Source organism: Brachyistius frenatus, unplaced genomic scaffold (genome assembly GCF_029030835.1).
Source record: "Brachyistius frenatus isolate BFR_SWC_R1_liver_20210118 unplaced genomic scaffold, ASM2903083v1 Contig_6, whole genome shotgun sequence".
NCBI classification, from domain to species: domain Eukaryota; kingdom Metazoa; phylum Chordata; class Actinopteri; family Embiotocidae; genus Brachyistius; species Brachyistius frenatus.
The window spans coordinates 2,256,127-2,278,246 of record NW_027210605.1 but is presented as its reverse complement, the minus strand read 5'-3'; the positions used below and the strand labels follow the sequence as shown (position 1 = coordinate 2,278,246).

The 22,120-nt window shown below is 41.2% G+C and overlaps 1 protein-coding gene across 5 annotated transcripts; it reads right to left on the bottom strand.

The window, feature by feature from the left end:
- Positions 1-700: 700 nt before the first annotated feature.
- LOC138636501 (dystroglycan 1-like) lies at positions 701-12,643 on the bottom strand. Of its 5 annotated transcripts, none has more exons than XM_069724545.1 (4): positions 12,276-12,643; positions 7,155-7,253; positions 5,362-5,928; positions 701-4,162 (listed from the first exon to the last, which is right to left on the bottom strand). In XM_069724545.1, the coding sequence occupies exons 3-4, from the start codon at positions 5,782-5,784 to the stop codon at positions 1,856-1,858; spliced, it is 2,730 nt and encodes a 909-aa protein (XP_069580646.1). In that variant the 5' UTR covers positions 5,785-5,928; positions 7,155-7,253; positions 12,276-12,643; the 3' UTR covers positions 701-1,855. The 5 variants fall into 5 exon arrangements, with proteins under 5 accessions (XP_069580646.1, XP_069580666.1, XP_069580662.1 ...); XM_069724565.1 differs by having other exon boundaries at positions 12,451-12,643; XM_069724561.1 differs by lacking the exon at positions 12,276-12,643 and adding an exon at positions 12,112-12,188.
- Positions 12,644-22,120: the final 9,477 nt, after the last annotated feature.

The following is a 22,120-nucleotide window of genomic DNA, read 5'->3' as shown; positions in this document are numbered from 1 at the left end:
GAATTTCATGACAGTCCCATCAACACATTAAATTGACTTCGTCAGCCCTTTAGTAGATCTACATACATACGCATCTCCACTCAAAACAGGTTTAATGGAGTTCCATGTTCTCACACAAATGAGACTGTACACCATCTTTGAGGCTTTACAAATAGTATTACATTTTATTAATATATTTTCATAAAACAAGTTTAAGACTGTATCAAAAACTCAGTAAAAACATTAGATTTTTAACCATTTTTTCTTATGGTGATATCAGATATGAAATGTACATAATTCACATATTGTTGTGGTTTCTTTGTCCCCCGTCATATTGACACGATGCTTTATTTTTTTGTGATGGGCAAGTAAACGGTCTTTTATACCCTCACAAACTATAAAGTCTTTTTTTTTTTTTTTTTTGTCCTTTTATTTTTTTTTTTTTTAATGATCGTGATCATAAATCTAGACATACAATTAAAAAATAAAATAATTTCCCGCTCTGCTGCCCCCCCCCCCTCCCGTTCCAACTAGGTTTACTGATAAAACACTAACATTATGGAGTCGTTTAATTTCACAGGCACACAATTATGTACATCCCCCTCGTCCCCATGCCTCATCTGAACTGACAACAGGCAGTGCACTAAACCAAACAGTGCAACACCCAGAGGCAGAGCAGTGATAATACAGTACTCCAAGACCCCCCCCTCTCCCTCCCTCCCCCTCACACCAATAAAACCAACTGAATGCAAGACAGTGGACCAGTCTCATTGACGACGTCGCCAATCCTCCCCCTGCTGTGAACTTTACAGCATTCCAATGGCCTCTTCGTTATCGTTGTAGCGACCTTACAAGGTTTTTCCTCGTGACCACAGACATCACCTTGGCAACAGCAAAACCAGTCATCTCACAGGCAGGTTCAGTGGTACACATTAACAGAAAACAGGAGGGGAAAGAAAGGGAAAAAAAAAAAAAAAAAAAAGCATAATTTGCTTTGTAACTTAATTAGGCTACATCTACAACAGGCGTGATCCGTGTAATGTCCTTAGTGATCAAGTACCAGAGGAATCTCAGTCGTGTGGTGAGTTCAAGGATACAAAATAACTTCTTTTTTTTTTCCCCCTTATTGGACTACCACTTAATGCTTTCAATTCTGCGCAAGACACATAGTGCAAGGTTTAACAAGAATTTGCATAAGTGCAAGGTTTGCATGTTATTGTCAAGAGGGAGCAAAGCATATAAGAGAACAGAGAAAGATCAATGTCTAAGAAACAAACAGGTTTTTGTGTCAGTAAAATGTTTCATGCTTTCAGTTTGGCGTTTTTGTATTTCATTCCCCTCCTGAAATAACAGGTGCAAAATCTTAGTAAACCTAGCCGAAGGACAGATAAGAGTGATATAGAACTCAAAGATTAACATTGTGAGGGAGAGCCTCAAGTCTGTTGTCATGGCGACATCTGCTCAAAGACCCTGTGGGCTCCAGTCTTTTCTGCTTCTTTATTATTTTCTATACAATAGAAATAGTACATCATTGAAGATAAAATTGACTCCTCTTGGCAAAATCAGACAAAAAAAAAAAAAGAATATGCAAGAAGTCAAAAGCAGATCTGAAGGACACACAAAAAGAAAAAAAAAAAAAAAAAAAAAAGAGTGCTGGAATTACAAACTGTTCTCCGTCCGTTTGCCCTGTGCCGGTAGTAGAATTGTACGATTCATTGTCTTATCCATGATGGTCAAATATTATGGTTATGGTTGCCTGCTCCTCTACAAAGTCAAAGCCATTTCATTGAACACATGTAAAATTACTCCTGCAGTAGTTTTCGACAAGCATCCCTACATTTGCACCTGCTTTCCAAACTGAAAGCTCTGGCGTGCGTTAGGGAGGCACATACGGAGGTGGTGACCGGTACGAGGTCATGTTCTTGGGTCGGGAGCCTTTGCCCTCAATGGGCACAGTAAATGGTGGGGGGGGCTGGTAGGGTGGAGCGTTGGGATCGTCATCTTGATAAACCGAGTACTCCAGCAGATCCTGGTTAAGCAGGGTACTGTGGGGGCCGCCCATATTGGGGTATTCTGGAGGAGGAAGTGGGGGCTTTTCCTCCTGGAGGATAAGAGGGATGCTGGAGGACGGCGGTGACTTGGAATCATCCAACTCGTCTGCAAATATTATGGGAACTCCTTTCTTGATGAAAGTGGCCTGCTCCTCTATAGTCATCTTCCCCTTGCGCTTTTTGCGGTAGCAGACCATAGCAATGATCCCAGCGATGAGCAGCAGGGCTGCTACCACTACAGCTGGAATGACAGTGTGAAGGTAAACGTCGTCGCTGCTCCTACGACCGGTCCCAGGTGAAGGGGTAGCCGTCGGAAGAACCGGCGCCGGCACCTCTCCCGGTGGAATAAATGTGTAGCTCTGACATTTATTGGTGCCACGAATGGAGATGTTGATGGGTTTGAATTCGGGCTCCATGGCTTTGACGAAGGCCAGTTTCGGTGTCCCTTGGGGATCAGAGATTCTGTTGCTGAGAACTGCGATCTGGTCCTTTGGACAAGGGCTCTGCTGGAGGCTGTTATTGGTCCATTCCACGATGATGGAGCCCATCGTGATGCTTCTCAGGGTCACCGTGCTGCTGTTCCTATCCCCGAGGGCATAAGCCAGCTTTTTGGTCAAAAGAATCTTCTTATGGACATCGTTGCTTAAAGATTTGGGGTCCCCATGAAATCGAGCTGCAAAGACAACTGATGGTTTGTCATTAGAGGACCAACGGTTGACTCGAACCTCAAATGCATCCATTATGCTCTTCCCACCCTTATCAGTGGCCAACATGAAGTACTCATGATTCCCCTCGTGCTGCTCCTCTGGAAGGCCGTACAAAAGCTGGATGGTGCTGTTGAACTGAATCCAGGATGTTTCACTCACTGCTTCTTTGGGGGTCCTCTTCAGGGTCAAACGAAGCTTGTCAGTAGTACCGTCCTCGTGGTCATAGAATGCATCGGCAGCAATCTTAACCTCGAAGTACGTGCCGACCCATGCAGTCACCTGATCAATGGGGTTGCGGATATCCGGAGTTTGATTTGATTCTGGAGCCAGAGAGAGAGGAGTTGTCCGCCTCGGTGGTTTAGCAGTGGTGGACTTTGGTTCCCGAGGAGCTGGGGTGGAGGTTTTGAGCCTCTTGGGCTTCCTTGTGGCAGTCGGTTTGGGTCTTTTGGTGGTGCTTGGTGGTGTTGGCAAAGCCGTGGCCTCCACAAATGTAGGCCGAGTCATGGTAGGCTGAATAGGGATGGTGCTTGTAGTTCCCAGTACTCTGGTGGGCTGGGGAGGGCCTAAGACAGGTGTATGGGCTATCTGATCTCTGACCCTCATAGTAGGCTTCACTGGAAGAGGCAGAGGGCCTCGGACAGGGGGAGCGAAGTTCTCCGTTGCCGGGGCAATAGAGGGTGAAGTCGGCGTGGGAACAACACGTGAATAGGGCTCCTGATGGACAGTTGGAGGAAGCAGGGAGGGCACTGGAGTAGGAGTATTGTACAACTGCCGCCTTACCCGTTTCACTCCATGGGGCTTTTTGTTGACAATGTGCCAGCCAACCACAGGGTACCCGAGCCGGGATGACATGGTCCCATCCTTTGCTGAGGACTGAACACTACTAATGTCAGGGATGCTGCCCTGATCAAGGGCACATCCAACTTTCCATGACAGCAGGGCCCCGTTCTCCACCACCTTCTTAGCATTTCCTGGTCCAGCCATGAAAGCAGACATGTCAAAAAGGCGGTTGTTGACTACAGGCACCACCCTCATGTGCTCCAGGGGCACGTGAGAGAATTTCCTCATAATGCTCAGTAAGTTGACCCTCTGCTCAGCAACCATCTTTGTCAAGTCAGCATCCAAGATTACAGTGAGGACAGTGACAGGCTCCTCAGAGCCACAGGTGAAAGGCTGCAGGCCACCGATATCAGACTGTAGAGTGAGCAGGGCAGGCTCAGTGTCTGCCCGTTCTTCTGGGTATACTTCAATAGAGAAGACAGTACTGGGGAACACTTGGCTGCTAGTCTTCTCAATTATCTCCTCGCCCGACACCTTGATATGATACACACCTTTATCTTGCTCCAGGGCCAAACCTCTTAGAGTGCAGCTTTCTTTGTCCCAGTATAGCCAAGAGGGTAAAGTTTCCTTTCCCATCTCAGTGAGCTTCAGGAGGGAAAAGGAAAAACAACATTAATGTATTACATCACGAGGATAATGAGAGAGAGAAAAAAAAAGTGATCGATATGCATCAAAAGTAATAAAATGTTTCACAAAAGACCCAACTGATGTATTAAAGTCAATACTTGGTCTGAAAAGCCGCTTCAATTTTATGTTACAAACACACACAAAAAACAAGAGTACATTTTTGAAGTTGTAAATAGGACATGTGGGGTTTTAGTTGTGTGAATAAATGATCACACATATAACTTTGCATTCACTTCTATTTTATATTGAGTAAGCTTCCGGTGAAACAGGAACTAGAATAAAAATGAATGCAAAACCGAAAAATATGTAGAGTAAAAGCATAAATGCTTTCACCCTCTCCCCAGCCCCTACTCCATTCAGTTTATCAAATCTTTCCAAATTTGAACAGGAAGCAGAGTGAGCTTCTATTCATAATAACTGTGTGAATCATCACTCATCATTTTGAGTTATTACTGTATGACAGGATATCATTCTGAATCACCACTTGGGCCAATAATAATAATCTCATCTCATCCGCGAATTTGACTGGAACAAATTGCAACACAGTCAGCCTCAATCAGCAGTGATCAAAACTGAACACTTAAGATGAAATATTATGCATTTGTAAAGTGACACAAAAATACTTTGGCCCATGAGCCCAGTGTAGTTCACAGAGGAGACATAAAAGGACCAAAAAGGTAGCAATATTTGTGTTTTGACAATTCACCGATATCCATTTTGCTTTCTTTCAGACTATACTGAAGTTCACCAAAACCTCAATTATAGGCCAAGACCAAAGAGCAGCACGTGTTAATGGGGATCTCATTTAAATTCTGTACAATAATCAATTTTACACATTATAAATCAGAAAACTCAATCTCTGGTTTATCATTTTCAATTAAAAAGTCAGATTGGGGATAAATACATATTGTATATTTGTTATTTTATGACACAATCTAGTGAAAACCCTTAACACTTAAATAATACCTGGCTTGTGCTAGTTTCAACAAATATAGGGCCCTTCTAAATAAAAAGCAGACAGACTTGACTTTCATGTTATGAGTGATTTCAGATTACATGGCAAATAACGGTCACATCTAATCAGCACTAGATTTATCTCAATAGCGACTTCTTTTTTCTTTTTTTTCCTCGATACATCAAATCTGAAGTGTACTTACATGGACACTGCAGCTCGCATGAGCCGGTCCTGGTGGAACTTTCAACTGGAACACTTGGCCCACGATTGCCGAGGAATCCGGGATGCCTGTGGGCACTCCCCCGTTCTTTGCAGAGGAATCTGGGACAGTTATAGGTGGTCCTTCACCAACTGAAGACGCTGCAGTCTGGAGCTCTGAGAGCACAGAGGACCGCATGGAAGCCTCCAGTTCCACAGACATTATCTCCACCAGTGTCTCTTGCGTTTCTGGCACATTGCCCTGGGCCAGGGTCGCCAGAAGCCCTATTACCAGGGGGATAGTCCTGCACGATAGAAGCCTGCTCCTCACAGCATCCCCGCAGCTCATGTCTCTCCGTTTACAGTGCATAGCAATAGGCCTTTGGGCTGCCCAACAGATGTCTATGAACAACTGAAGAGGCCACATGCACTGAAGTCAGTCTGATGATATGCTTGTGGGTTAGATTCCCTAGTGATTGGTTATGCTCGCAAATGTAGCGCTTTCTCTTTGTTGTCCTCTGGGATCCATGAAGAGATCTTTGGCAGCCTGTTAGACAGCCATGTCAGCCCGCTATGTTGGGGGGTGGGAAGGGAGAAAAAAAAAAAAAAAAAGCATGAGTGTGATAAACATACATCAAAACAGCAGTGCAAACGTACAAGTAGTATTACTGCTTACATAGTAGTTTTTGCAGATACCCATTTGAAGTGCTTTTAGGATTTCTCTGCCAACTAAGTTTACATATTGAATGCTAAATAACGTTGCGTACTTTATTACGCAAGTAACATTGTAGATTGAAAGTAGTACATGGTGCTACCGCAGCGTAGGATGGTGCTGGGTCATGGCTTCATTACATTAAGAAGAATGTAAAACTACAACACACTTCTCCTGTGTACAAAAGTCACTAAGTGTACCATTTGCTTGACTGTAATTTTATAAATATTAAATACATTACCCGTTTCTACTGAAATATAAATGTAACCAAAGTTTAAGATTGTTTGTGCAGATGGCACCAAATATTTTTTCAACTTTTATTTCTTATGACACTTGTAGTTTCAATGTAATAAACATCATAAAAAAAACTAAAAAAACAACAACACATTGATCACCTACTGATTTTCACTTTTTGAGTTACAGTGGTTCTCATGAGATGCGGCAGTGTCAAAGGTTGTTTGTCTTGGTTGTAAGTTTTAATTAGGTGCCCCGGGGGTTGGAATTAGAGTCTCCATAGTACTGACCCAGCCAACCCCAATCCTGTAGCAATCAAATGGGCAGAGGAGGGTCAGCCATTTGCCAGGAATGCTAATACTTAACTGGCAAAAGGCTGTGACGTCATCTGATTTACTCTAAAATAGTGCCTGCTCTAAAATACATGCCATATTAATTATCTGTGCCATTATATCAGCCAGTTTGTACAAAAACAAGAAGAATGTTTTGCACAGTTTGAACTAAGCCCTGTGACACTTGAAAAGGGATCGCTCAGCAACCAACACCAAATATCCATACATTTACTTTATATAGGTGGTAACAGAGGCTCAGCCTCACAGTCTCGGGATAAGCCATTACATTTAATGATCATAGTGAGAGGTAGTCATTACTGAAATCAACCATGCATACAACTGCACAGTCTACCAGTAAACTGTATGCCTCCAAATGCAGAAGCAAATAAATCAAAGCTTCAGATTAGTTTGTTCTCTCACTCACCTACTGGCTCTCTCCCCCTCTCGCTCCTTTAAGACCACTCAGACAATTGATTACATACATTTTGTTTAAACCTGAAGAACATGAAGACAAATTACCATTCCAATCCCCGACAATAACGCAAGCCCGGCTGCTCTGACATCCGACACTCAACCATCTGGTTTATCCCTGTTCCTGTCGGAAGGTACTTCAACTATCTGAAAAAACAAGGACACAATCCATAACATTTTTATTCAATCTTAGTTGCTACTGTGTGAGGCTATATTTTTTTAAACTCCTGAAACCTATTTAAATGAGGCTTGTATGCAAGTCGTGTATTCCAACGCTGCTTATTCAACAGTTGAATGACTTGGATTTTCCCTGCTGAACAATTTTCAATAGAAAACACTGTTACAGGTGGGATTGATCACAATCTCTGTGGGAACTGAAACGGTAAATCCTAAAGATTATGTGAAGACCTCCATCCTGTGGCTCAGATTGGTGTCAAGGTAAAAAAAAAAAAAAAAAAAAAGAAGATTGATCAGAATGTTCCTAAACCGGCACCTCCTTTAAGGTTTTTCCACAACCTTTAACTCAAACATTGAAGAATCTGTGCTTACACCATACAGTAGAGGACAAAAATTTGTGAAACACATTTGTGAAAAGCTTACAAGACATTGACCTATAAAGCTTGAATCTTATGGGAATGAAACAAGTGTGCTTGAAAACTGTGTTTTGCCTTTACAGTTTAACAAAGAGAACTCAATCTTTGGAAAAGCCAGTTAAAAAAAAAAAAAAAAAAGATTGTGTCATTTCATTATCTCCGTGACATTTCTGGAAAATCAACACTCAGTCTTCTGTTAACGAGTCAACAATGTTACAACTAACAGCTATTTTTTTTTTTTTTTGGCAACTTTCAATTATAGTCTTTTCAAGTATATTCAGGTCCGATCATACAATTGTAAAAATCATTATCAGTATAGCGGTGTACAGCTCAACCAATGCTATCAAGACATGGAGCCCACTGCTTTTGTATTCAAAAAATAAATTATGAGTCATCCCTGCCCAGTGGCCATAAACCTACATACAGAGGCAGCTGCAGTCAGTTACTACTGTTTGCTGGGAAAATCTACTGTGTCAGTAGAACATCTCCAGTTAATGACTAAATAAAACATGCAGGCTAATGCGTGTAAGACGACAACAAACTATGCTGTTCAATCTTTGTAGTCTACTTACAGTGAATGGCAATGATTAATATTTACTTCAGGAATCTGTTAGCTGGGAAAACTATAACATAGAATCAACTTACATCCACATGACTCCTGTAACCTCCAGTAGTGGTGTGCCGTTACATATCAATCATAATAATACAGAAAACGGTAGCTCATAGTAGCTTGGTTACAAAACACCAGGGTTCAACAAACCATGGTAATATGCAAGAGGTGCAACAACACTAGAACAGGAAAAGGGGGCAATACAACAAACTTATTTCACCATCTCAGGCAGAAGTACCTGGTTGGATACCAGGAGAACTCAAAAGCTAATAGGAGTTCGAAACCTTGCAGACATACTAAATTGACTCAGCACAGCATCTTTGAATCTTTGTCAAGCTGTACTCCATATGAAGAAAAGAAAACTATGTAAAGGAAATTACCGAAGCCATTATATTTTGTACAGCTAGGGATTTGAGGGCAGACAAATTTAGAAGGAAGACGTTACACAGCTCATTAAAAAGCTAGACTTTAGATACAACATCTCTAAAGGCAATATATTTCAAAGAGAGCCCTCCTGTTTATGCATGAACATTGTGAAAAGTTAGCAGCCACATTATCTTCTGCAGAATACTACACCTCGATCACAGATGTCTGGTTGAGCAGAACTACACAGCCCTATCTAAGCCTGACTGAACTACATAAAGCAGTGAGTGGAAGCTGCCTTGAGATTAGCTATTTTCCTGAAGACAACACAGGGGAAAATATCACAAATGGTTTTGGATGTTGTACCTTATTTGAACGCAAACTATTTTGCATGACTGTTGACGTTTACAAGATTGAGGGGTACATTTTTTTGTTCTTGGCACATGTTTGTGCACTTAAGTTTTGCAACGGAGTCTGTTTAGTTGGACTGTTCAGATTTTATACAGAATCTAAATCTCACTACTACTAAAGTTACTGTTGTTGTTTGCAATCTAAAGGAGAGATATTTTTGTAAAATTCTTACTGAATATTTGAAGGCAAACCGTTACATTTGTGTTGCTGTTTTTAATCCACTTCTGCTATGATTCATGAGTAACATTTGCATTTTGCAAATGTTTCTACACTTTCACAGATCTGTAATTTAGTTTTGCTACTATTGTAAAGTCAAATAAAATAACTGTAACCCAAAGGTTATCTGTTCTAATTTCACCACCAAATCACAAATGAACAGAGCATCGAGTTATATCTCACTTTTCCCATCAGCCAGTTGAGACATGCTCCTTTTGTGGGATTTTAATCTACTGGAGGCAGTTCAGTGGGATGTATACAGCATAAACCACCACCACCCTACCGCTCCCCACCACTCCCATCCCCAGCCCTCTTCTGACTCAACCAAAAACAAAATACTACTCTTAGGGACACATGTTCATGCAAGAATACTCAATGACTGCATTTTCAATAGCCTACAATCTGCAAGCTGTATGTAAAGACAAAATAAATTGCTTGATTCATGTATCCATTTGTGTTTAAATGTAAAACAAACATTTACATGCAAATAGCTTTTACCCATGAACTTAATCTAATTCAAAATGAACGCTACACCTCACCTCAGGCTGTTGCCACACAAACACAAACACACACAAGAAAGAAAAAGAAAAAAAAAGCAACATCTGAGCATCAAAGTAAGCGCTTCACAATGTGGCCTAGATTTTATCATGTTCTCATTTTCACAGTGTGCGAGTAATTCAGAATCCAAGTCAAACAACATCTCATTAAGAAGTATGAGATGTTTTAATATGTTGATTTGCTGTGTTCAAATGAACAATAAAAACAACATTAAAATGCAACATGTGCATAATAGGGTGCATTTAAAATGAGCAAACCTCAACAGTAATTTGGATGTGTCATTTGAGGAAAAGCTTAGTAGTCAAAACATGGCTTAACAAAAAAAACAAAAAAAAGAGTACAGATGAAGCCATGTCATCTGTTGTTGAGAGGATTGACCTTAAAATACCTTGGCTAAAAATTAAAAATAATAAAAACTTTACATGTACTTTATCACAAAGACAGTCAAAGCCTTTTTTTGATATTTCACATTGCTCACAGAGGGGATGGCTGTGCGTCATAGCTATTGACATGATCATTTCTTTGCAACGGCATAAAGGCCAAGCTGTATGGCACTCTTAAATAGACTGCAATTTCAAAAGCCAGGGTTAAATCAATTTTTTTTTTTCTTGTTGATACATGTTGCAGAGTCACATACAACACCATTATTTCAAATTAAAGAGCGTATATGTTGAATATTTAACACAAACTTGTTTCACTTTCTATGATAAGCCCTTTGTGTGTATGGTAAACAGTGCAATGACACAGGTGTGTGGGGGGGGGGGGGATTTCTGCCCATTTCACGCTGAGGCCTCCTCTACTGGGGAGAGGGATGACACCGTTTTATAAACCACGTATCCATCACGCAGTCTGCAGTTCAACAGTAGTTAAAACTTGAAAACCATCAAAAATAATTAGGGCTGCGATGCACAGTGGCACTCGGGGCCAATTGAATTGACGTACCACATCCAGCAGCCTCTAGATAGTGCATGAGCTGAATAACAAACATATCCACAAGACAAGCTTGCTTTGCAGTTGGATGTTTCCCTTGTGTTGCCCTCTGCTCTGTTCAGCAAAGAAAATGAAATATGTGGAGAGTAAAACGCACAAGTCGGCCTCGGTTGAGTGAAAGTCTAAACTGGCACGGTGACCTGAGAGCAACTCCTTTAACGCTACAGGAAAACCCACAGTATGCTGTCACAGCCCCAGAGCTGCAAGTCAACACATCATTTTGGTGTGTTTTCATGAATTCATAGCTCTCTAAAGCACCAATCAAGAGTGAATTGTGAAACTGTGACAACGCTGGCTAAATCTCTTTAATCTGAAAAGTAGCCTTTTGTTAAAAAATAAATAAAAAAAAAATTAAAAAATGGAGGTTGTCGGCTGGTTTTCTTCAGTCATACGAACTGATTTAGTCACAAATGGCAACGATGGGGAGTTCACAACACGTCGGGATGTTCACGCCAATTAGCGCTAGTAGTAAAATAAATAAAAAACCCAGGTTAAACCCGATCCTTCTCGGCGAAACGCGAGCAACGATACAAGATGCCGAGGTTGACGGCAGTGTGTCAAATCTGACGCGCGATTGAACAAACATCAACATCGCGGTTTACCGTTTCAAGACCTGACAGGAAAAAAAAAAGAAAAAAAGAAAATTGCGTCCCGGTAAAGCCGGTCCGTTTAGCCACTCGCTGTCCTTACAGCTAACGTTAGCCACCGGGCCCCCTTTTTGTTTTTCCTCCTGTTGGACGAGGCCTTTGTAACAAAAAAAAAAATGTAAAAAAAAATGACAACGCTGCCCACGACGTTCAACCTTGATACATCATTTAGCAGCCCAACCTTAGACAATAAACTCTGCTTTAATAGGAGGAGGAAGAGGGAGGAGGTATTGCTTAAAATGCAAAAAAAAACACACACCCGGTAAGTGTCTGCGTTTTGAATGCTACCCTGCATCCGTCCATCGCTTAGCGCAGAGATGCACCTGTTTTTTTTTTTTTTATTCTGGGCGGAAACGAGCTGCTGTGCGCCGGGGGTATCCGCCACGCAAACGCCCAGCTCCCGTTCAAAAATACTTGCACCTACACCGTTTGCAAAAAAAAAAAAAAAAAAAAAGTTAGCCGATACGAGTACAGTTATTAAAAAAAAAAAAGAAAAAACTCGCCCCGTGGAAACACCAAAGTCGAAAGAGGAGCGGACCCTCGGAGTGGGGCTAACTAGCAAAGCTAACACCGAGAGTGTGTGTGTGTGTGCGGCTGACAAAATACAAGCTCGTTACCTGTCCTGTCAGCCGACCGGAGCCCGTGGCTCAAATCTGTAAACCAGCCCGGCTAAGCACACATGACATGGAGGAGGAGGAGGAAGAGGGAGGCGGCATTTTTTTTTTTTTTCCCCAGGACGCTGCACCTTGCGAGAGCGACAGGACCTGAAATTCAAACTGACCTTGTTAGCGAGCTAGCGTTAGCTACCTCGCGCCGTAATGTCTCCTCCTCCGCCCGGAGAGCGACGCGAAGACTTCCCAAATGCCATTAAACACGCGCTTCTTCCTCAGCGGCACAACGCAGACATCTGGTCCGGAGTGAGGGAGGAAGGGAGGAAGGAAGGGAGGAAGGGTTACCTGCGCGCAAGTCACCGGGGCGGATAATCTCTCTGGTGGTTGTTGTTGGGGTTTTTTTGTGTGTGTGTTTTTTGTGTGTGGCTAATCTACAGATAGTTCACAGCTCCGTGTTGTAATTATGTCGGCTCGCTACCCCTCCCCTCGCTGCCTCTCTCTCTCTCTCTCTCTCTCGCGCGCGCGCTTGTCCTTCTCCTTCTCCTCCTCCTCCTCCTCCTCGCGCACAGGTCTTACAGGTTGAGGGCCGATCGTGTGCACGAGCGTGACTCCGCCTCCCTTATAATGGGAGACACGCAGGTGAACGCACGCGGTTAAATTAGGTGCTTTTTTTTTTATTTTTATTTTTTTTCTACGCCGTGCCGACGGTCGCTTTGTGGTCACCTCGCAATTATTTAGCGCCCGCACTTAATGATGACGATCACGCATCGCCACGTATTTAATATTCCAACCTTGAGTGGGGTTACTCGCTTTAATCTTGAACTCGCCGCTGTGAAGGCAATTAGAGTGATGACCTGTAAAGTAAAGGCTGGAGGAGCTTTTGTCTGCAAAGCCCCCCCTCCCTAGTAAACTGAGTACATCTGGTCTGGTTGTTGTTGTTTTTAAAGTGGGGAAATTGTATCTAAATTTTGTAGCGCTGTGACTGCTTCATCATATTTCTGAGAGTGCTGAAAACCATTCAGTATGTGGCCCTGGTAGGCTTAAAGAACCTTGAAATCGTTGGAATAATTTATCATCATTTTTAGCTTGTGAATGAAAATATATAACGTATTAATGCTGATTCACATTTTGACCGTGAGGAAAGTCGGCATTGTCGTCTTTGTTTCATATTGGACACATTATCAGCCCTTTATTCATGCTGCGTAAAGAGGGAAAAGTAGAAACGAACAGATAGAATCCTTATTTCACAAATAGGACAATTTAAAGTTGGTAGAGCTTTCTTCAGCAAATGGTCTTTGTCAAATAACGTTTTAATATGACAGATTGTGCCTGATTTCTGTTGTTTTTAATTCAGCCTTTTATCAAAATTGTATCTGAAAGGACTTTTGCAGAGAATGAGCCTACTTTGATCTGAACAGGATATAATGATGCTGGACAGTGTGCAACAATAGACATTAAACAAAGGACATGATATACTATTAGCACGTTTGAAAGATTTAAATTGCCTAAAGTTATCTTATAACCTCACCTCAGTTTTCTCAGCAACACAAACTTAGAACGTCAGTGAAGATGGATATTTCTCTGCAAACGTTGTTCTACATCTATAAGAATGTGCTTCTTTGATGATGATTAAAAGCCCTAAACACAGAGGTACTTCTAGCTAGGTTACTGTTCTGTTGTGAATGCACTCCAACAAGTGACAAAAATTACTCTGAAGAGATCTTTTCAATAATCTGCTTGTGCTTCATAACATCTTTCAAAGGGTTCATTGTAAGAGACTGGCAGAATGTGTAAGTTGTTGTTGAACTAGGGTCAGTGCTGCTTGCTTTTTAAAGCAGAACCATGATGAGTTGAGGACCATCCACGGTCTAAAGGTTATATTTGTACAAAGAAATGTGTTGTGTTGAAATGATTAACAACAGAACTGACCTGTTTTGTGTTTGCGCAGGTGAAAAAAAATTGTGTGTCAGTATTTACACAGTCTTGTGAAAACATTTCTGCCTCCCATAAAAAAAGAAAAAAAACAGATTTCTAAATTGAAGTGGGGTTTTTTTGCCAGCACAAATTCTCCTATTGATTGTGGTATCAGTACACAGAATGTCACGGGTGAAAATCAAATTTCAGGGAAAACTCAGTTGGATGAGGCATATTATTGATGAGATGTGTGTTGGACACAGCTTGCAGTAATGTGCATTTGCGTCAGTGCATTTGAGGAACACTTGACTGCTGAGTGAGGGCCACTGCGATATTAGTCACAAGATGCCAGTATGTGGATGTTAAAGGGTTCAATAAAGTGTTGTCAGGTGAAATTTTTATCACATAAGTACTTGATCTTTAATCAACGTCCAATACATGCTCATCCAATATTAAGTCTGCAGACATAAAAGATGTATATACTATTACTGTGTGTTACTTTTATACTTACTATAGCAATAATGGAAAAGTCAGTATTGATTTTGAGCCACTTCCTGATCTCTGACATTGCAAAACATTCCTTGAGATCACCTTTCTTCACCTTGACAACTTCCTTCCTTCCTTCCTTCCCCTTTAAAGGTGGAAAAGAGACATTCAAAGATGGTGACATTTCTTTGCAGATATATTTTTGAGCCTATTTCAATGACTGGTTACATTAGCCTGCATTATTATGGTTTTAAATAGGGCATGAGCTCTATTGGGAAAGATACTTGAAAGAAGAAGTAAAAGTTTAAAGAAAGAGGAACATCTCCCAGACTGACAGCCAGTGCAGAAGCAGAGGCAAGCCGCACAGTACATTTTTAAAAATGAAACAACAATCACAGATGTCATTATACTGCCAAATAAAACCGCCATTAAAGCAGAGGAAATGGGCATTTGTATCATCTGCTTTGCCAGCAAATGATTAGATGTCTTTTACCCCAAAGAAAATATTTGTGTGAAAAATGTGGTGCCATTTACATGATGTCATCATCATACATAATCATAAACAATAAACTGTGCAAATATCTTGGAGCAAAAATTGCCTCGATGTTCATGGCAACAAAGAAAGGGCCTTCATACACTGATAAAACCCTTGGCAGGCATGAGTAGGATTTTTAAGAGAGAGAAACGGAGCCTGTCTGTAATCATTCAGAGAGCTGTCAATCATCTGAATCCTTCTAACTCTTTGTTCACCCCTTCAAGGCGACAGTGTGAAAAAAAAGGACCATACATGTAGTGTGTGCATGTAGACTTGACAGAATAGATCAGATATTGAGTATCAGAATGCATGAATGTTTATCAGTGAAGTGATTCTTTCACATTTGGCTGGCAGAGAAATCATCATCAATGAAATAATTTTTGTAAGATTGCACATTGCATTTACACATTACGTAACACATTCACGGTAATGAGAATCTTTCTTGTAATCATGTTATACCTAATCATCTCTAAATCAAATGAATACACCATCTGCATAAACATAATAAGTAAACTGTATCAGTATCAGTCAGCCGAGAAGAATACATGCATTTACTGGCAGTCGCTGTTCTCTCCATCCCATTGTTTACACTCAGGACAGACGAGGGATTTTCATTGCAAATACATCATCCAGCTCTCATTTTGTCAAAACAGACATGCACAACAACACTTGCAGGTCTACTAGACCATGATAGCCCCACCGCAGAGGGGCTTTCATGTGATTGCACATATCAGTCAGACTCTTGATGTGTGAGCACAGAGAAAGAGAGAGGATTAGGAATCAGCTGACTCCCCACATTTTCTTCCAAGTGACTTATTAGAAGGGTTATTCTGAGCGGTCTGCTGGACCGCTGAGGGGGTTGGCTGAGTAGTGAGAACCTCAATGGAGCCAATCTCTCTCACAATAGTAGATTACTTTAGACAACCCTTCTTGGCTTTGCTTAATAATAAACGGAAGGACACTCTCTAGGTTTTCTATGTTGTGCTCACTCAATTCTCTTTTTCACCCTCAATTTTTTGTCAATCATAATTCAGAGTATCCATAATAGTTTTTTAGTTCTCACATGACAAGGCAAAGGTCTACAGTAATTTGCAGGGCCATTTCTTCAAGATCAGCCATGAAACACTAGAAATAACGTTTTAGAAAGATGTAATTTATCTGTTTAATAGTTTTGTTCTTGGTCTGCAGTGGGTGCCTGCATGGTTCTTTCAAAACAAGTGAAAAGAACTTGTTTTGGTGAGCTGATAATAGAGCAGGAAGAAGAAGAATTTCTTTTCAGCACAGCGTCTAGACTACAGTACCGTTCCTGTTTGTGCCTGCTGGGGTTATCTGTTCTCCCTGCTCAGCACAAATACAATGTTTTAAAAGGAATCATCGTTACTTGTGCATATTTACTCTGAAACGCATTGTTAGCGAGCCACCTCTCTGTGAAAACATCCACTTGACGAAAAAGTGATTGGCCCAATATTTTTGTCTTATTGAAAAGAAAATTGGGACATGTCATTTCAGCACATCCTATTTACATGTATCCCAGTGCAAATTAATCCCATTCCAGAATTGCTGAAGCAAGTTATCTGACAATTCACAAATTACTCTGGATAATTAATCCACCATCAGAGACCCCGAAGGCAATTACAGTTGACTGGACAGTTCTGCACATTCGACCAGTGGCAGATCAGGCTACTCCATTACAGGGTAAACACAGCTCTTGAGGAGCTAAATGAAAGTCTGAGGAAAAGCACCTAATGACCATTGTGACTGGGGTAATAGTTTTGTTATCAGAGACAAACAGGCCTAATGACTCCTGAACACACCAAGAGGACATCAGCAAATGGAAAAATCATCAAAGGGAATGACCACAGGATGACCCCAATGAAGAGAAGGAATCAAATCAAAATGCAGTGACTGCCTCAATGGACCCTGAATGTTTACTGCAACTTTAACAGTCACCTGAAATACACTTAATGTAATCCAATGGTGCAGTAACATGATTACACACTCCAAATGATCCTTTTGCACATTATAGTTATGGTGACATAGTCACAGTAGCGGTTCTCATCAATTATTTATTTGCCAGTTTACTCAGTAAAGTTGTCAATCAGCTAAACTCATTCGGTTTATCCTGCTAGTGACCTGGTTGGTCCAGAACTTCCATCCAGACTGAAAAATCCCCAAAACTCAAGAATAGATTGGCATGAAACTTGGCAGAGAATGAATCTTGAATCTTGAATCTTGACAGCTGTGGTCATCTTTTGACAACTTCGCTGACATTCCTAATTCTTGGTGAAATGTTTCAACAACAACTGGCATTAAACCTGTTCCCCCTTCAGATGAATCGTGAATGTTTTGATGATGCTTAACTTTAAATTGATTATATGATGATATCACTGATGATATTCCCACCAGTCCAGCAGTATGTTGTGTTTTGTTTTATTAGACGATGTTCACTTGCTTGGATTCACGTTCCTATTGCCCACAGCTTCAGTCTTCGCTGTGCCTATAGTCTGGAAAACTTGCTTGCATTAAGGTCTCGAGGCAGACCGATCAGTGACCAGTTGGGGTGGCTAAATGGGATGACATTGAAGTCAAGCATCCGTCCATGCATCCGTCCGTTAATCCATCCATCCATCCATCCATCCATCCATCCTCTAAACCCGCTTTAATCTAAACATGGTTCGGGAGGCTGGAACAGTATATTGTTTCAACAACAGTGGCTGTGATGGTTTTGGTGCTCACTATATGTTATATGGTTAATATGGTTAATGCTAAATGGTCTACACCCATTAGGATTTAACAACTGGAAACAAACACCAATGGAGCGTGACCAGAACCATGTTTATTCACACAGTGAATTTGGGTCTGATTATACTCAGCTAAATGTGCACATGCCAGCACACAAAATTAAGAAAGTAAATATAGTAAACATTGTCCCTGCTTAACAACAGGAAGTTAGTATTGCTCATTGCACCACTGTTTCTAAGAACAGCCTCACAGACTGCAAGCATGGCTGTAGACTTTTTTTTTTTAAAATGTATTTAGTCCTTCCAGGTAACCTTGGATGTCAGACTTACCTACAGTATGTGGCCTATATACCTGGGAGAGTCCAATCCCTTTGAGAGTGACAAGCCTGTTCAGTGTAACCTGACTCTGTGTCCTCTCCTGTTACCTCTGTGGTCTAGATAATCATCACCTTCCTGTGTTTTCCGTCCTCAGCAGGCTAAGAGATTTATTAACTAGCAAAAACATGTAAGGTCCCAGGAATGTGCTCCAGTTTTGTCCATTGGACCTGACGGTGACTGGCACGCACGCCTAACGTGGCGGGCAGCTCCGTCTCATTAAGTCTACGTGGGCTGCCGACTGTGTGGCGCAGCACTCCTGCTGAATATCTGTCTGAGGCCCTGGGCTTAGGGAGGATAGAAATGGGGAGAAAGCGAGGAGACCCAACACTGGGTCCCAGGTGTACACTTAACGCTACCTATCAATTCCTGCCTGGGGTTAGGGAGACTACAAGCCAGATCAAATCATGAGTTAGAGGTGGAGGATGCATTTCAGCCTGTCTTATTGCCTGGCTAGTAACATGTTAAGAGTTCAGACTGAGATGGAATGAGTCAACGGCTACGGGAATCAAAGCCACACATCAATCCAGGTGATATGTGGGAGAGGGTGAATTAAATCGAGACTCTGGGGCATCACTCATAATCCCATGTTGATGTCATACAGTTGTATGAAACAGTTTGGTCACCACTGAGAAAATTACATATTTGTTGAAATGAAAAAATGAAATACAACCCGAGCAGGTCAAAACCTAAAATAAGAGAAAGAGATTTAAGTAAACACTCATTGTGACCTCGGCAAAAGAACTTAGTAAACCCCTCTTTGGTTGATGTCAAGGCTTGCAAACACTTTTAGTGGCCAGTTTTTCTGTTCTTGATTTACGAATTTGCAACCACTCTTTCTGGCAGATCATTTCAACAGATATTTTTTAATCTTACAAGAATAGCATGTTTTAGATATCCTCAGTTTTTCTGTGATTTTAAAGTCAGATGACTGTGGGCTGTCCTAAAACCTTCAGCTTTTGTTTCTTGAAGTTCATTGCTCTGTTGAAGAAGCTAACTTCAGTTTCAGTATCTTGATGACTACGTGACATTGGTACATTTGAATCTGACCATTTTTAAAAAGAAGTTATTATTCCCTGTTCCATGTTTTTGTGCCAGTGATGTTCAATATTTCCACTGCTGCACGTTTTCTATCATACATTTTTTTTCTCCTTTTTTTCTCCAACCATAGTGACTGTGGCCAAATAGCTCAATTTATCTTCCATAGCATTTGTTTCCTAAATGATTCCAGCTTAAATGTTGCTTGTGCATACATTGACTTTTTTGACAAAGAGGTAAGAGCAGGTAAGGTTTACTTCAGATTAATTTCTGGTAATCCTGTTTGTGCAAGCCTTGCTGCATAGTGGAACGGTGCACCACTAATCTAGTACCAGTTAACCTTAATGCAGGTCTTTTGCAGTCTTATGGGGGTTTCATTTTTCCTTTCTTGCCAGCAGACATGCAGCTTTATTTGAACATTTTCTTGGTCTTCCAACTCTTGGCTTGACATGATATTTTGGACAGTGGAACTTACAGGCTGGAAACACCTTGATATGTTTGTTTTTGTAGCCTTTGTAGGCATTCAGATCCTCATTCAGTTGTTCAGAGGAGCCCATGGTTGTTAAGTGTTACTACAAATATAAAGAGTCAGAGAATTTATCAAGCTTTTGAAACGCCATCAGCTAACAGTTTCTAAAGGCAATTCTTAACAAGTCCTAATGAGTCAACGATTTTCAAAATCTTACACGTCACGACCAGTTGATTGCGCATGCCACAATTACTGTTTGATTTTTTTTTCCTCCTTTTTTTATGTTCATGAAAAAAGGCTCATTTTTTATGTATCCTTGCTACATTGTTGGTATTTACGTGCACTTAAAAGTCGACAAAACATGCACGCATGATCAGGAGCAGAAAAGAAATACCAGCAGCGTTCAAAGAGAAAGAAAGGCAGAAAAGCTGCCTATTATGTGTCTCCCCGTATCCACCCACTGCTTGGTCCAAGGCTGTCTGTGCTTCTTAGCTCTTGTACAGGGACTCTCTGTGATACAGCAGCGCAGGGAGCATGGTGCTGATGCCAAAGTCCTGTTATCCAAATCCGTCGGCACTGTCTCATTTAACAGATAAGAGGCTAATCTACAGGGTGGGTAGGAGATAGACCTACAAATACAAGGGCTCTCTTGTCGCTCGCTCGCCATTCTCTACATTCCTGGAATGTGTATAGGCATGTGCAGACAAACAAAACCTGTAGGATCTTTTCCTTTTATCCCCTCGGCTCGGACGTGCTGTTATAGAATGTAAATCACAATGCATTTGTTTTATTTCTCTGCCTGTGTTGTTTTTGTTGTTTTACATGTACACCACAGCTATCAATGCACCTTTTTTTTTTTTTTTTTAGCCTGCAACATTTTTCTAAAGAAAGAACCATAGTTACAAGCGGAACAACAATGCCAGTGCAAAGATTAAACTTATTATTGCTTAAATATGGGTGAAGACCTCTGATCTCACACGATGGCTGATTAAAAATAGTCTATGAGTCAGCGGACATGTGAACAGGCAGCTAGTCTCTCTTCAGTACAGACAGTTGGCTTTGGAGAAGATTTTTGAATCCAAACTAGGACTGGCTTTAGTTGGGATTTTATCATGCTTTTGCCAAGAACAAACAACACCAAAATAAAGTGTTTTAACACAGATCGAAGTATATCTTAGAGAAAAGTCCCTTTTTTGAAGTTGAAGGTTCTCAAATTTCCATCATAAGAAATCATACAAAAATGTTTACTGAATAAAGTTGCCAATGGCAAGGCCTAGCTGTTAAAAATGTAATTAATATGTTACAACTTTCCAGTTTTTGGATACTCAGGGGAAGGAAATTTCAGTCATTACTAAAAAGGCTGAGGTAAAAGACCTGGCCTTGATATCCAGTCAAGTCTTTCAAAGGCCAACAGCAGAACATCGTTGCTTCACTATTTAGCCTCCACTGTAAATACATGCAGCTGAATGGGTTCCCAGTAAAATAGTGAATGGGACAGCAATGGCTTAAAAGTGATGAATAAACAATGGATTGAATCATTAAAGCCCAGGGGCACAGAAACAGGCACAAACTGTCACGCTAAGCAGATCTCCAACAGAGTGTTTCTTGCCGATTGTTTTTGGTCCTTTGTTAGCAGCATAGCTACAAACACCTCGGCCTTTAACCTTTATGTTGGGCCTTCGTCACTGCAAATCATCTGCACTGATGGACGCATGGTATGGGAATAAATGCGAGACCAACAAGTGGGTGTTTGTTATTCAGGATTTTACGTTTTTTTTAAATTGCAAACATATTCAAAATAAAATGTTAGAGCAGGGTTCAGTCCTGTGTTCTTCCCGCCCACATGCCTGAGTGTCATTGGCCAAGACACCGAACCCTGAGTTGCTCTCGATGGCAGGCGCGCAGCTTGCACGACAGCTCGGTTGCCACAACCACAAACTTTCAGTACTTGACAAATTTACCAAAAAAACTTCAGAATATCTGGTGTTGCTACACTGACGTGGCATTGTTTCCAGGTTTGTTGTTGTGCTCCAGCACATATCTCGTTACCTGTTTCCCCACCTCAGTGCACTTTCAAGATCAAAAGCTGTTTGAAGGTATTCTTCATACTTGACACATGAGACTCAGCAGATAGCACTCTCTCTGAAGTTGCAGTCAAGAGCCTTGATGGCATCCTGAAATAGAAAATTATCCAAAGTAAGTTCTTCTACATGTTGGCTAAATGGCTCACTAGCGGCCCCTTTTTGCTATAGTATGACTTTATTTTTCATAATTTGGACATGCTATAGTATGATTTAAAAAAAAAAAAAAAGTCATGGCAAAGTGGGGGATTGAAACATAAACCTTCTGCCTGAGAGCCATCCATGTTAAGCACTGCACCACCAATTTTCCCAAGCATCAGTCTGCTTTGTGAAAAATCTTTGGCTCACTGCAACCTATAACTCCACCGTCCACAAA